This window comes from Heteronotia binoei, chromosome 17 (assembly GCF_032191835.1).
Source record: "Heteronotia binoei isolate CCM8104 ecotype False Entrance Well chromosome 17, APGP_CSIRO_Hbin_v1, whole genome shotgun sequence".
NCBI lineage: Eukaryota > Metazoa > Chordata > Lepidosauria > Squamata > Gekkonidae > Heteronotia > Heteronotia binoei.
Window position 1 is genome coordinate 33,081,602 of NC_083239.1, and position 14,833 is coordinate 33,096,434.

General features: G+C 46.4%; 1 protein-coding gene across 1 annotated transcript; it reads left to right on the forward strand.

The window, feature by feature from the left end:
- Positions 1-1,796: 1,796 nt before the first annotated feature.
- LOC132586474 (zinc finger protein 773-like) lies at positions 1,797-14,833 on the forward strand. Its single transcript, XM_060258565.1, has 9 exons — positions 1,797-1,859; positions 3,083-3,557; positions 3,799-3,913; positions 5,217-5,287; positions 5,495-5,621; positions 6,124-6,246; positions 7,451-7,576; positions 9,358-9,471; positions 13,091-14,833. Exons 2-9 carry the CDS (start codon positions 3,135-3,137, stop codon positions 14,302-14,304), a joined length of 2,313 nt encoding a protein of 770 aa, XP_060114548.1. The 5' UTR covers positions 1,797-1,859; positions 3,083-3,134; the 3' UTR covers positions 14,305-14,833.

Consider the following 14,833-nt stretch of genomic DNA (forward strand, 5'->3'; position numbering starts at 1 on the left):
ATGTGTAAAATTTCAGTACAAGCAACCTATATAAAATATCCACCAGTTATTTAAAATTTAAAAAAATAAAAATTCAATTAGAACTATCTGTATATTTAGCATCTACTGTATACTGCCAGTAATATGTACAATATATGTACAAGGTAATTACTAAAGAAAAGTATGCCTTTATTTTGTGAAAGTTTTAGTTACCTTTTTATGTATTTTCTGAAAAGTTTATTTATTTCATATAAAAATTAAATGGTAGCATTATAGTTGTGGGTGGGCCCACATCGTCTCCTGGCAACCAATATTTTTGGACCCAGTTCTCCATTGCACTGAGTCTGGGGTCTTGCTATTATATCATCCATCCAGGATGGCTCACTTGCTTCCATCTCTTAGGTCTCTGTCACGCTGAAAGATGATCCAAAGAGCAGTAATCGCCCTTAGGGTTAATGCATGACTACATGATCTTCTCCAGCCTCATGGCCAGAAGTTCTCAGTCAGGGAAGGGTAGTGTGTGGGCTGCACTCAGGTTGTGGTGGCATTTTATACGGTCTCCTCAAGTGTTTCATACATGATGAAAAGAGGTTGTGTATATTTCACGTTCACATCCCTAGTGGTTCCTATTATTCTGTGTCCCTAAGAAGCTTGAAGGACCTTTTCGCCTGTGTCTTGAGGGGATTTTTACAAAAAATACCCCTCCGCCCTGAGCTTCTGGTGTTGGCCCAGCCTTTATAGTGCCCTCGCTTCCTTGCTTGGCACTCATGGCTGGGGCTCTGCGATGCCCAAGTTTCCACTGGGTGGAGTTGGGAGAGGCAACCAACCCTTTTTGTGCCATTGTGAGTGTGGCGAGAGGGGAATAGCAGACAAGCGATGCCTGCCCCACACTCTGTGGCATGATACCCCATTCAGGTCCACCCCCTACCGTCCCCAGAATTTTCCTGTCCAGAGCTGAAAACTCTCTGCAGGATTTTGACCTGTAGCAAAGACAAGGGTTCACAAAGTAATTCTGAGCAGGTGCGAAAGAAGAAGGCGTGACTATCAAACCCCCAAGAGCAGGGGTTGGGGGAGGTTGCCACCCATGCACATCCCATTGCAGCCCTGGGCGCACGTGTCATTTCTTTATATATATCGGTTCTTCTTCTCCCCAGTGGTGACCCAAAGCGACGTGCGACCTGGTTCTCCCCTTCTCTCTTTTATCTGGGGATGGACTTCGGTGGTGGTGGCGACAATGCCAAAGAGCCCACCCTCCAGACCATCCCTTTTCTCAGCGGAAACTTATCTCTGTAGTCTGGAGATAAACTAGATCACTAGGTGCCACCTGGAGGCTGGCACCCCTAAAATTTGGCAGTACCTAAGTCATCGGGACTCGGGAGCCGGCACTGCAGTGGAGCTTGATCAACCTGAGAAGCCGTGCGTAGTATAAGGGGGTGGGGAAGGGGGAGGAATTGCAAACACCGACATACACAGTTGGCCTGTGAAAGTTACAGGGGGTTAAAAAACCGCATTTTTTTCCTATTTAACCATCCCGTTTTCTGAGTTGGCTGAACAGCACTGGATATTCCGGGAACGCAACCCTGTGCAGAGTTACTCCCGAGCAGCCCCATTGAGCTGCATAGGTGACAGGTTGTCACGGACGGCAGCCCGGCTGAAGTCCGCTGTATCCAGGTCTGAGCGCTGCTCCTGGGAGAAAGGACGAAAAGCATTCTTCATTTGTCTGCAGCACTGAAGGAGTTAACCCAAGCGAGCTGTTTGCTAGAGAGGCCGAGCAAGGAGGGGGGGCGGAAGAGGAAAGGCTCCTGTTCCTGTTTTTTGTTATGTGTGGGGGAGGGGTTGGCTACCGAATCTCCGAAGAGACCCCGAGGGGCTTCAGACAGGTAACAGCGAAGGAAGCTGGGGAGGTTTCCTCACAGGTAAGACACAGTTCGAGGGGGAGGGATAAGCTCTTAAATCTTGGGAAAGCGGGATGCTGGCTCTCATGTATGGATTCAGGTGTTGGTCTGAAGCAGCAGAACAACGTTCCAGTCCAGGGGATCCTTTAAGACCGACGAATGTTCATTCAAAGTATAAGCTTTCGGGTGGAAGTAAATTGCTTCAGATACATTGAAGTGGAAGTTACCAGTCCATACACAAAAGTGTAGGGGGTGAGCATCAAATTAATATGTAACATAATGAAGATGTTTAACAGATTCCAGGACCAGACAGGATTCACAAGCGTAGTTTATATGGTTTATATTGGGTTTAATTCTGGGGAGGGGGGGCATAAATATATCAAAATTGGAGACTGATGGGCAGATGCCTCTCTTTAAATTGTGGAATGCTAAGTTAATTAACAGAGACCCTGTTATGCCCCATCTATCTCCTCTCAAACTTAAATGCAGGGTCTCAATTACTCTCAGGGGCTTTAAATACTTAATTTGTTAGCTGCTTTGGTGGCCCTTGTGGGGACAGAGAGGTGGGATTTGAGTTCTGTAAACTAAACTAAAATTTCAGCCATAGAAGTCTTAGGGAGGTCCAGAAAGGAGTCTGACGCTTGATCAGGAGGGTAGGAATCATTCATGCCAATTGGCTCCTTCATGTGCCATGCATTTTGGCCAGTGTTTCCCCCATCTGATCTTTCCCTGGGTGTTCACTGCCTCCCCCTGCTGCTGTTCATCCAGGCGGCTGCTCTGCTCTGACCTAGAGAGGCGGGACAATCCCTCTGCTGTACTATTGCTTAACATTTCCACCCTGTTGATATATAGGCAGTATAGAAGCCATTAATGGTAACTTTATCAAGGGCTCCAGTTTTCATTGCAATGTAGCTACTAGAATGGACTGGTTCTGGGTCATCTGAAGCCAAGATAATAACATCTGCAACAGATTTTTAAAGAGCGTAATAGAGATGATTTATATTCCTGAAGGATGGAAGAGGCATATCCAACAAAGCTTGATATATAATATAGCACAATGAGATTAATCCTGATCTGCCAATTGCAGCAGTGATGCTCCTTCTGATCCATTGGGCCAGTCCTTTGGTATCTGTTGACCAGGGTTGGTAATGTAGCTCCATTGTCTTTTGATTTCTTTCTGCCTTTTTGATTTCCTTTTCTCTTCATAGCCATGTGAGTGAAGGTATTTTTCCACACTTGGAGGTGACCCAAGAGAAGGAGATGGAAGAGGAGGATCCAGAAGGACCTGGAATGGGCAAGAGATCAAGGGAAAGTCCTCATCCCACCCAGGTTGGGAGTGACATGGAATATTGGGAACAGGCTGTGCCAGAGATCCTGTCTCAGGACACAATGACTGCAGATGCACGCAATCGATGCTTCCGGCAGTTCTGCTACGATGAAGTCGATGGACCCCGTGAGGTTTGCAGTCAGCTCCATGGACTTTGTAACCACTGGCTGGAGCCTGAGAAGCGCACCAAAAAGGAGATCCTGGACCTGGTGATCCTGGAGCAGTTCATGGCCATTCTGCCCCAGGAAATGCAATGCTGGGTCAGAGGATGTGAACCAGAGACCAGTTCCGAGGCAGTGGCCCTGGCGGAAGGTTTCCTCCTGAGCCAGGCGGAGGAAAAAAGACAGGCAGAGCAGGTGAGGGGGTGTCATTCACTCAGTTCCAGCACCAACCTTATCCCAAGGCTTCCCTGTCAGATATTTCTACCATTAGATAATTTACTAGGCTGGGAAGACAGCTGAACCCTGATTCTTGGCCCTATGGTTGAACCTGCTCTGCTGATTGATGCATAGATGAGGAGCCTGGGAATGGGGCAGGATCCAACTCTTCAGCTTCTTCCATTTCTTCTCTTATTAGTGTCTCTTACTTTTGTTTCAGATATGGGGACTAGCTGTAAAGATGGAAGAGAAGTTTTGTGAGGCAGAAAGAGTTCCATCAGAGGAGAGTCAGAGGGCACAGACCCAGAAGCATACCCAAGATATCCTGTCAAGAGGTAAAGGTGCATCCTCTCATTGGGTAGAAAGTTTGGGCAGGAGAAAAAGGAAATACTTCTTGCTATGCAGACTCAATTTCTGGGACTTTGTGCCACAGGATGTAGTGATGGCCAGTCACGTGAAGGGGGAGTAGACGGATTCATAGGAGAGGCAGTTCCATTCTTATTTACACTAAAATATTTTTATTTAACTTTCCTTCCATGCAAGGGTAGGGAATCTTGGCTCTCCAGATGTTTTTTGTCTACAACTCTCATCAGCCCCAGCCATTGGCCATGCTGATTGGGGCTGATGGGAGTTGTAGGCAAAAAACATGTGGAGAGCCAATGTTCCCTACCCCTGCTTAGAGGGACTCAGGGTGCCTCAAAAAAAAAAAAGGAAGACAAATGTGAGTGCAGGTATCAGCCATGGTAAATACAAGGAACCTCCGTGTTCCCCTGAGTTGGATGGCCCTGGCTAGCCCAATCTCATCCGGTCCCAGAAGCTAAGCAAGGTCAGCCCTTGGTTGGGAGAGCACCAAAGAAGTCCAGGGTTGCTATGCAGAGGCAGGCAGTGGCATACCACCCTGTACATCTCTTGGCTTGAATAACTTTGGGGTCCCCATCAGTCAGTTGTGGCTTTACACACACACAAACTCCACTTTCTGAGGCACTGTACCTCTAAAAACTCCTTGCCAGGGGCCAGTAATTGGCTTCTCAGTGCATGCTTAAAGGCTGTTCAGGGGCTTTTGGCAGGCCACAAAGAGAATACTGGACTAGGGAAGACAGGCCATGGCCTGCCACCCCCATGAGGTTTGAGGGTGAAGCATGGGGTGGATGTGATGTCCTATCTGGCCAAATACCCGGATTTGAAGTCAAGAGCATCTGGAGTCCCATTGGTACTACCTTCAACTTTCGAGAAAATCAGGTGTTGTGCAAAAAACCCCACACACATCAGGGTTTGGGACTGGATGTGGTGAATGTATGTTGTTCAACGTGATTTTCAGCCCCTTTTTGTCTCCTTCCAGTCCAGACTGAAGGGCATGTAGGAGGGCTCAGCGGGCAGGAGACTGGCATGCTTGGGTTTTTGTTCTGATCCAGAAGAGATGCTGTAACCTTTGGAGTTCCAGAGAGCACAGGGCACATTTCAAGTTTGACAGAAGTTTGAAATGTGTTGGCAGCATTTCTAAGCCCCCCCACCCCAAGTATCAAGGGTACCTGGTGTTTCTCTTTTAACTGTCTCATAGTTTATTAAAAATCAGTATATGTTTAACAATGTACAGAGTTGAGGCTAAAATTCACCCTTCCAATTTTATCTCTCTTGCAGGCAGAGAAAAGATGTTGTCAAGTTGTCATCTTTGGAGTGGAGTGCAAACGCCGGCTCCCTCTCTGGTCCAGGTAGGGGGGATAAAGGGGGGACAGTTGGATCCTGTTTCTTTCTCAGGGATGTCTTTGTCCCAGCTGTCCAAGCAAGAGAGGCTCTGAAAGCCACTTCCTTCACACATAGCAAGCTCTGCATCCTGTACCCTCCCAGAAGGCCCCCCATCGAGAGTGTCATCTCTGCCTGGAAGGATCTGTGACAAGAGAATCTGCTTTTTCTTTCAGTCTCCCTTTTCCTTTGAGGAGGTGGCTGTGTATTTCACCGTGGCTGAGTGGGCCCTTCTGGATCCAGGCCAAAAAACTCTCTGTAGGGAAGTCATGCTGGAGAACTATGGGAATGTGGCCTCTCTGGGTAAGGATCTTTCCTTGGTGCCATTGGGATGATGTATGAATCAAAATACTGAAAAGCATCATGTGGTTGGGAGGCCTGTCCAGCTACTTGCTCCAACCCCCACTGGGGGGGGGGCTTCAGGACTTGGGCTGGCAGTGAAAGCAACATTCAGCGTGGCTGCTTTGAGCAACCCAATCCCACTGGCTGATCGGGGGCAACTGAGGCCAGTGTTGTGGCCATCCCCCAAGGCAGAGTATTGTAGCCAGTGGCCAAGGTGAGGCTGAGAGACCTTCAGCAAGAATCTGGAAGGGGCCAGATCCCAATTCCCCAGTTGCCAATCTCTACCACATGCCCTTGCCCCAGATGGGATTACTGCCATCTCACCCTGATCAGGAAATGATCCAGGTCCTTTACACTGGTTGGGATTTTGGGCTTGATTTTTACCACACTTCCATCCTTCCAGATGAATTTTCCTTCTTCCCCGTATAAGAATGATCACATTCTGTGTCTCTCTCTGCCAAAGAAGCCAGGAATGTAAGAGGAACTGCAGTGGAGAGAGCTGAAGGCCTTGTGTCTGAAGAACGGCTGGAGAGTTTCTTAGGAAGATCTCAAGAGCCTCTTTCTTTCCCAAATGAGCTGCCTGCTAGTGAGTATCCTTCATGGTTAATCAAGGGAATGAGCAAGGAATAGCATGGGACCTTTTCTCTTCACCTCTAAGTAACTCTTGGTTTGGTAGAATAATCAGGCCCGCTAGGTAAGGAGGGAGGGAGCCTTAAAGGCGCTTTGTATTTCTCCCGTGCAATTGAGGGACCTGGGAAAAGGAATCTCTAGCTTTTTCCCTCCCTCCTCAGGGGATGATGAGGATTCTCAGCCAATGGAGGAAAAATAGAGGCTTTGCTCTGTAGCTCTTGTGCAATTAAGCAAGCCAGGCAAAACAAGCTAAGACTTAGAAGCAATAGAGGGAGGAGGAACCAGATGACAGTGAGTTGTTTGCGGGCATGATAGGAGCCCTCTGGAGGCCGGATCCATCCTGCGGGCCACATGTTTGCCACCGCTGCTCTAGAGTGGACTTCCAGAGGGCCTTTCTGTACTGCAACATTTTGTAACAACAAAATGTCCTTGAGGTCTGGTAAGCCAGTTTTCTGGCTATCTTTTGCTGACCGTAAGATACACTCCTTCCCAGAGAGACAGGCTGACTCTGCGCTTCTCAGAAAGGCAGACATGCCTGGATGATTCCGAGATGGCTCCATATTAGCCAAGGCCCATAGAATAGCTCTGAGGCAGCAAGAAAATGGCTCTGTGTAGGTAGCCCTACACTGCAGAGTTGCTTTTTTCATTGATCATTATTTGCTGCTCTAACAAATGGCACTTCATCAAAAGCCATAGGGTTCCATTATGAACTGCAGAGCTGAATTTGCGAGTTCCTAGCTTCACACTGTGGCATTGCAAAGAGGATTTTTGGGAGGCTGAAAATCAACTTCTCCTTGGCTCGAATCAAATCAGAACAACACTCTCTGTGTAGTTGCAGAACTGGATATTCTGATAACTTTTTGTATTTAATTGTCAGGAGCAGAGAATCAAAGGAACTGCATGACATGTCAAGGGAAGACATCGAGGAAGAAATATTTGCCACTTCCCTCTTTGAAATACATAGGGTGGGGAGGGGAGGGATAGGCAGAATATGAAATCAGCTTTATGGGAGGGCTTGGCAGGGATAAGGTGTGACCAACAGCTGAGTTTTGGAGGAAAGAAAATCTGAACAAGGAATTGCACAGCGATTCCTGAGCAGGGCCTGACTGGTGGCTCAGCTTCTTGCCTGGGTGCTGATGGAAACTCTTTTTTTATTCCAGCAGCAGATGTAAAGGAGACAGCTGGGGAATTCCAGGGATTCTCTTTGAAACATGTCAAGAATGAAAATGCCGAAGGAAACTTTGGAGACAGAAACAGACTACAGAAGCATGAGAAAAGCCACACAGGTAAGAGGAGAGTTAAGCCCATTCCTTGCCAAGGAGGGGATTTCCTTGAAATCCCAGTCCAAGAAGATAGTTGAATCAAAAGAAGGAGGAAGAAAAAGGCCTCTGTGTAAAACAGAGGATCCACTTGAGGGAAAAGGGAAATGCAAAGTCCTTCAGAGAGAATGAATGCCATTTCACAGATGCCAGTTCCCTTTGGGGAGAAACCGTATAATGGTTTAGAGTGCAGAAATAGCTTCAGTCAGAAAACAGTCCTTACTTAATCTGGTGGAACAGTCCTTCTCTGGCCTGCAGTCCCTCTTCCACCCTGCCGTCTAATGTTTTCTCAATAGCTGGAGGGAATTTTTTCTCTCTGGTCAACCACTTCTACTACCTGACCTTTGTAGGAATTGCCCACTGAGAGGGTCAGGACCCCCAGCTTCCATTCCATGTTATGAGGTCCTGTCTCTGCAGCTACTGCCCAGCGCCTGGTTCCTGTGGGGACATCTTACTGCCTTGTGCACCTCTGGGGCTTCTTTTAAAACAGCATATCCCAGATGATGGAGGTCTATGTGGTACCACTGCCAGGATCAAAAATTATAAAGTTTTTTTTTCCTGCTCTAAAGCTTTTATCTGAAGCTTTTCTGTGGTTGAGAATGACAATGCTGTGCTTTTCTAAGAGTCTGCCAAACTAATTTCCCATGCTTTCATTTCATCACCCTGTTCAGGCTGATGAACTATGTTCCCTCTAAGCTGCCTAGTTTTGTGAGCAAAAATTCTACTTTGCGAGCTACTGGCATTAAAGTTGTGAGCTACTGCATAAATTAGTGTGCTCTGGGGTCATCTTTCATGAGCTAAGACAAAAATGTGTGAGCTGGAAGCTAAAGATCTGATCTGTGAGCTAGCTCACGCTAACTCATCTTAGAGGGAATGCTGATGATGATGTGTAATCTGCTGAATTGGTGTGTGTAGCAAGGATATGAGAAGGATGGAACAGGACAGACTCTTCCGGGGTTGCATTTGGAATTTTTAGCACTGTGTTTTTCTAGAGTGGACTTCTAGAGGGACTTTCTCTTCTGTAACATTTTGTAACAACAAAATGACCTTGAGGTCCTGTAAGCCAATCTTCTGACCATAAGATAAACTCCTTTCCAGAAAGACAGGCTGGCTCCGTGCTTCTCAGAAAGGCAGAAATGCCTGGATGATTCAGGCATGGCTGTGTATTTCCCAAGGTCCATAGAATGGCTTAGGGACAGCAAGAAAATGGTTCTGAGTGTCGGTGTCCCTACACTGCATGGTTGCTTTTCTCATTGGCCATTACCTGCTGCCCTAACAAGTGGCATTTCTTCAAAAACCATGGGGGTCCCTTTTGAATGGTAGGGTTCATTTTGTGAGCTCCTGGCGTCTCACTGCCCCATAGCAAACATGTATTTTTGGGAGGCTGAAAACCAACTCCTTTGTGGCTCTCATCAAATCTAGAAGAACACTCTGTATAGTTCCAGGACTGGATATTCTGATAACTACTTGTATTTAATCGTCATGAGCGGGGAATCAAAAGAGCTACAAGTTCTATCAAGTGGGAACAGGGGAATCTTTGCCACTTTCTCCTTTGAGGTACTAACAGAGGGGGGTGGAGAGGGGAGGGATAGGTAGAATATGAAATCAGCTCTGTGGGATGGCCTGCCACAGAAAAGGTGTGACCAGCAGCTGAATTTTTTAGGAAAGAAGATCGTGAGCAGGGCCTGACTGCTGGCTCAGCTTCTTTCCTGGGTACTGGCATTAAAGAAACTCCTCCTTTATTCCAGCAGTAGATTTAGAGACAGCTGGGGAATTCCAGGGATTCTCTTTGAAAAATGTCAAGAATGAAGATGCTGAAGAAAACTTCAGAGATGGATTACGGAGGCAGGAAAGCCACACAGGTAAGACGAGAGTTTAGCCCATTCCTTGCCAAGGAGGAGGTTTCCTTGAAATCCCTGTCCAAGAGAAAAGGTTGGTCAAAAAAACAGGAGGGGGAAAAGGTCTGTGTGGGAACCAGAGAATCCACTCCAGGGAAAAGGGAAATGGAAGTATTGTCTTTGCAAAGACCATCAGTCATAGAATGCACATCATTTCACAGATGCCAGTTTCCCTTAGGGGAGAAACCATATAATTGCTTGAGTGCAGGAAGAGCTTCAGTCAGACAACAGTCCTTATTTCATCTGGCAAAACAGTCCTTCTCTGGCCTGCAATCTGTCTTCCACCCTGCCCTCTATGGTTTTCTCAACAGCTGGAGGGAATTTTTCTCTCTCTGGTCATTTGCCGCCACCATCTGAAATTTGGAAGAATTGCCCCCTAAGTCCTACCTGTACTTACCTCATTTTAGGACCGGCTAAGACTGGATTAAATAACTCCTGGGAACTTCTGAGTAGCAAATCTCTAAACCGTTTGCAGGACACATTTCCCTGCATTTTCCACTACCCAGTGCCTAGTTCCCTTGGGAACAGCTTGCTGCCTTTTGCAGCTCTGAGGCTTCTTTTAAAAAAGCGTGTCCCAGATGGAGGTCTGTGTGGTACAGAGAACCACCACCAGGATCAAAAGTTATAAGGATTTTTCCTGCTATAAAGCTTTTATCTGAAGCTTTTCTATGGTTAAGAATGATGGCAATGCTGTGCTGCTCAGTGGGTGGGATCATACTGAGAATTTGGTGCAGCAGTATGCTGGCTTTTAAAAAGCCGGTCCTCTTTGATGTGTGCCGCAGCAATCACACAGTTCCCGCCTTGTTGCCGGGAGAGACACGGGCCGCACACATCAAAGAGGAGCATTCAGACTTCCTGCCCATGCCGTACACTTGCATCACACGCCCTGACTGTTCAGACAGCTGGGAAATGTGTCCTGCAAACGTTTTAGAGATTTGCTACCTAGAAGTTCCCAGTAGTTATTTAATCCGGTCTTAGCCAGTCCTAAAATGAGGTAAGTACAGGTAGGACTCGGGGGCAGACGTATGCATGCGATTGCACACATTAGATCCAGAGGGGAGGCATGGCTAGGTCAGGCTAAATCTCTCGTGTTATCACACCCAAAGAGTCTTCCAAAGTAACTTCTCCATGCTTACATTCCATCACCCTGGTCAGGTTGATGATATGCATAATCTGCATGCTCGCTGCGCATTGCAAGGGTTTGGGGAGGATGGAACAGGACAGACTCTTCTGGGGTTGCATCTGGAGTTTTTGGTACCGTGTGTTCCTCTAGAGTGGACTTCCAGAGGGCCTGTCTCTTCTGTAACATTTTGTAACAACAAAATGACCTTGAGGCCCAGTAAGCCAGTCTTCTGGCTATTTCTTGCTGACCATAAGATAAATCCCTTTCCAGGGAGACAGACGGACTCTGTGCTTCTCAGAAAGGCAGAGATGTCTGGATGGTTTAGACTTGGCTGTGCATTAGCCAAGGTCCATCGAATGGCTCTGAGGCAGCAAGAAAATGGCTCTGAGTGTAAGTGGCCCTACACTGCAGGGTTGCTTTTCTTAGTGGTCGTTACCTGCTGCCCAAACAAAGGGCATTTCTTCAAAAACCATGGGGGTTCCTTTTCAACTGCAGAGTTCATTTTGTGAGCCCCTGACTTCTCAGTGCTCTATAGCAAACGTATTTTTGGGAGGCTGAAAACCATCTCCTTCTTGACTCCCATCACATCTAGAAGGACACTCTCTGTGTAGTTGCAGGACTGGATATCTTGAGACCTTCTTGTATTTAATCGTCATGAACAGAGAATCAAAAGAGCTGCTGAGTTTTGTAGGAAAGAAGATTGTGAGCAGGGCCTGATTGGTGGCTTGGGTTCTTGCCTGGGCGCTGATGGAAGCTCTTTCTTTATTCTAGCAGCAGATGTAGAGGAGACAGCTGGGGAATTCCAGGGGTTCTCTTTGAGAAATGTAAAGAATGAAGATGCTAAAGGAAATTTTAGACATAGAGACAGACTACAGAAGCACGAGAAAAGCCACTTGGGTAAGAAGGATAAGTCCATTCCTTGCCAAAGGAGTTTTTCTTGAAATCCCAGCTAAAAAAGAAAGGTCAATCAAAAAGAGAAGGAAGAATGACCTCTGTGTGAACCAGAGAATCCACTCCAGGGAAAAGGGAAATGAAAGTGTGGCTTTTGCAAAGACCTTCAGTCAGAGAATGAATATCATTTCACAGATACCAGTTCCCCTAGGGGAGAAACTGTATAATTGCTTGGAGTTTAGAAAGAGCTTCAGTTAGAAAACAGTCCTTACTTAATGTTGTGAAACGGTTCTGGTGTGACCAGCAGTCCCTCTTCCACCCTGCCCTCTGAGGTTTTTTCAAACCTGGAGGGACTTTTTTCTTTGATCTGCTGCTGCCAGCTGACCTTTGTAGATATTGCCACCTGAGAGAAGAGAATGTGTGTCTAGTCAGATGCATCAGGACCCCTGTCACAATCTGTGTCCTGTTGCGGCCTAGAGGGCAGGGAGAAGCCTGCCTAGGAGTTGCTAGTGGGCCTATATCTCCTAGGTCCCCTTCTGTCCCTCTGACTGGTGACAGAGTTTTGGAGGGAAAACTAGCCTAGAGAGGGTGGGACCTGGGAGGGAAAGCATAAAAGACCTGGCTGGAATGGAAGGTTGTTCTCTCTGCTGAGGCGGCCCCGGAGGAGGTCTTAGAGAGATCCCTTACTCAAGGAGGGTGAGTGAATTGTGTGTCTAGTCAAACGGATAAGGACTTTTATTTATTTACACCAACCTTTACTGTTTCTTATTTCATTGTTGCACTAAGTGTCTTTACTTACCACTTATTTTTGAGCACTTATAATAAATTCCTTGTTGTTATTGTTAGACTGTCTGGGTCCTCACATCTTGGTCACGGTAAAAAGGTTTTGCTAATAAGGAAGATGGGTGATTGGGTGGCTCTGGACCCTCCCATGCAGATCCTTACCAGAGTGGTGGCAGCCAGTAGAAGGCCCTTCCTGGTCTCCTGATACGTAGCGACACACATCTGACGTTCCAAGTTCTGAGGCTTTGTCTCTGCATCTCCTGCTCCCCGGCGCCTGGTTACCATGAGCACAAAAGAGCCCCTCCTCCTTTCTCCCAGGAGTCTTATCCTGTCTCTTTTCTCTCCCATTGATGAGGTGAGGCTGGGTCAAAGAAGCTTTTCCTGAAGCCTTTCTGGTTTTTATTCCTCCAGATCTTTGTTCCCTGCTTGGAGGTGGGGGGAGAGAGAACTTGACTGTCCCATTATCTCTTCCCCACTATCTGCTTATAGAGGAAAAACTTTTTGAATTCAGAATGAAGGTTTTGGTGAGTTCAAACCTCCATCCCAAAAACACATTTCTTTATACTTCACCTCTGAGAAGTCACACAGGTGGAGAGCTTTATAAATGGTTAGAGTGCCAAACAAACATCACTGATGAAGGAGGTTTAATGTACTTTGAGAGTGTATACTATTGTACACTGCAGTGTACAGCTGGAAGAAGCCACTGAAGTATTTGAAGTGTGGATGGATCTTTAGGTGCAGATTAGGCTTCCCTGCATGTGTTCTAACATCTCTTTCTTCCAACAGGGGATGATCAGAAGAATGAGGAGGGTGAGGAACTGCCTCTTCTATTGCCTGATGAAATCAAGAATGAAGACGTGAGGAAAGACTTTAGGAATCAAGGAAGACCTAAAAGGCAGAAAGGCAGCCGCATAGCCAAGAGGAGGGGTAAGCCTATCCCTTGCCAAGGAGGGGATTTCCAAGAAGTCATTCATATGGTGGAGGAAAAAGACAAGGGCTTGGAGTGCAAAATGGATGTCTCAGATCAAACCCAATACAATGTTCGTTTTCCAATGCACAGTGCAAAGAAGACTAATGAATGCCTGGAGTGTGGAAAGACCGTGATTCACAGAGCAAAGCTCTGCAGACGTGGAAGTGTACATGCAAGAGAGAAACCTTATAGGTGCTCAGACTGCGGCAAGAGCTTCGCAAGGAAATCACACCTTGTTCAGCACCAAAGGATTCACTCAAGAGAAAAGCTATTTATTTGCTCAGAGACTGGAATGGCATTTTCTGATGAAAGAAAGCGTAATGTATGTTTTCCAAAGGACAGTACAGTGAAGGCACATAAATGCTTTGAATGTGGAAAGTACTTCAAATACAGGTCACTGCTCATTATGCACCAAAAGATCCACACAGGGGAGAAGCCCTTTGAATGCTCGGAGTGTGGGAAGAGATTCGGTCGAATTGGCCATTTTCAACAGCATCAACGAATCCACACAGGGGAGAGGCCCTTTGAATGCTCAGAGTGTGGGAAGAGATTCAGTCACAGTGGCACTCTTCAACAGCATCAACGAACCCACACCGGGGAGAAGCCCTTTGAATGCACAGAGTGTGGGAAGAGATTTGGTCACAGTGGCACTCTTCAACAGCATCAACGAACCCACACAGGGGAGAAGCCCTTTGAATGCTCAGAGTGTGGGAAGAGATTCAGTCACAATAGCACTCTTCAACAGCATCAACGAACCCACACAGGGGAAAAGCCTTTTCAATGCTTAGAGTGTGGAAAGAGATTCAGTCGGAGTAGCAATCTTCAACAGCACCAACGAACCCACACTGGGGAGAAGCCCTTTGAATGCTCAGAGTGTGGGAAGAGATTCAGTCGGAGTGGCACTCTTCAAGAGCATCAACGAACCCACATGGGGAGAGGTCTTCTGAATGCTCAGAATGTGGGAAGAGATTCAGTCACAGTAGCACTTTTCAGCAGCATGACTGAATCCACATGTGGAGAAGCTCTTTGAATGCTCAGAGTGTGGACAGTGATTCTGCCAGAGTGGTGCTCTTCAACAACATCTAAGAACTCAGATAAGGAGAAACCATGTGACTACTTAGCCTAGATTTGTCAAACTCATTTTTCATGAGGACCAAATTGGACTTAAATGTCTCTTTGTCAGACTGAACCATGAAATGTAATGCCAGGTACTAGAGATATGAACTTCAGAAAGGACTGAGGCAGATCCAATTAATGATACTATTTTTTACACAAAATTCACACAGCCTTACAGTATTCCCTTTGTTTAACAGTATTTGATATCTTGTTCTGAATTTTTGCATCTGAATTTGGAGCCAGCGTCTGTGCTTCAGCAATCTTGAGTATGCTATTTAGTTGTTTATATTTAAGGTAAGAATGTACTTTTGATTTATGGATGTTTATTACAGAAAAGAGCTGTTCACAGACGTATGTTGTCCAGGTTATATTTATTGATTTATTGTGTGGCAGAGTTACACACAGGAAGCATATCATAATGTGAAATAAATAACCAAGTTGAA

Coding starts and splice junctions, on each gene's coding strand:
- LOC132586474 (XM_060258565.1), top strand. CDS start 3,135: ATGGAAGAGGAGGATCCAGAAGGACCTGGAATGGGCAAGAGATCAAGG. Junction 3,558..3,798: donor AAAAAAGACAGGCAGAGCAG/GTGAGGGGGTGT, acceptor CTTTTGTTTCAG/ATATGGGGACTAGCTGTAAA. Junction 7,577..9,357: donor GCATGAGAAAAGCCACACAG/GTAAGAGGAGAG, acceptor CCTTTATTCCAG/CAGTAGATTTAGAGACAGCT.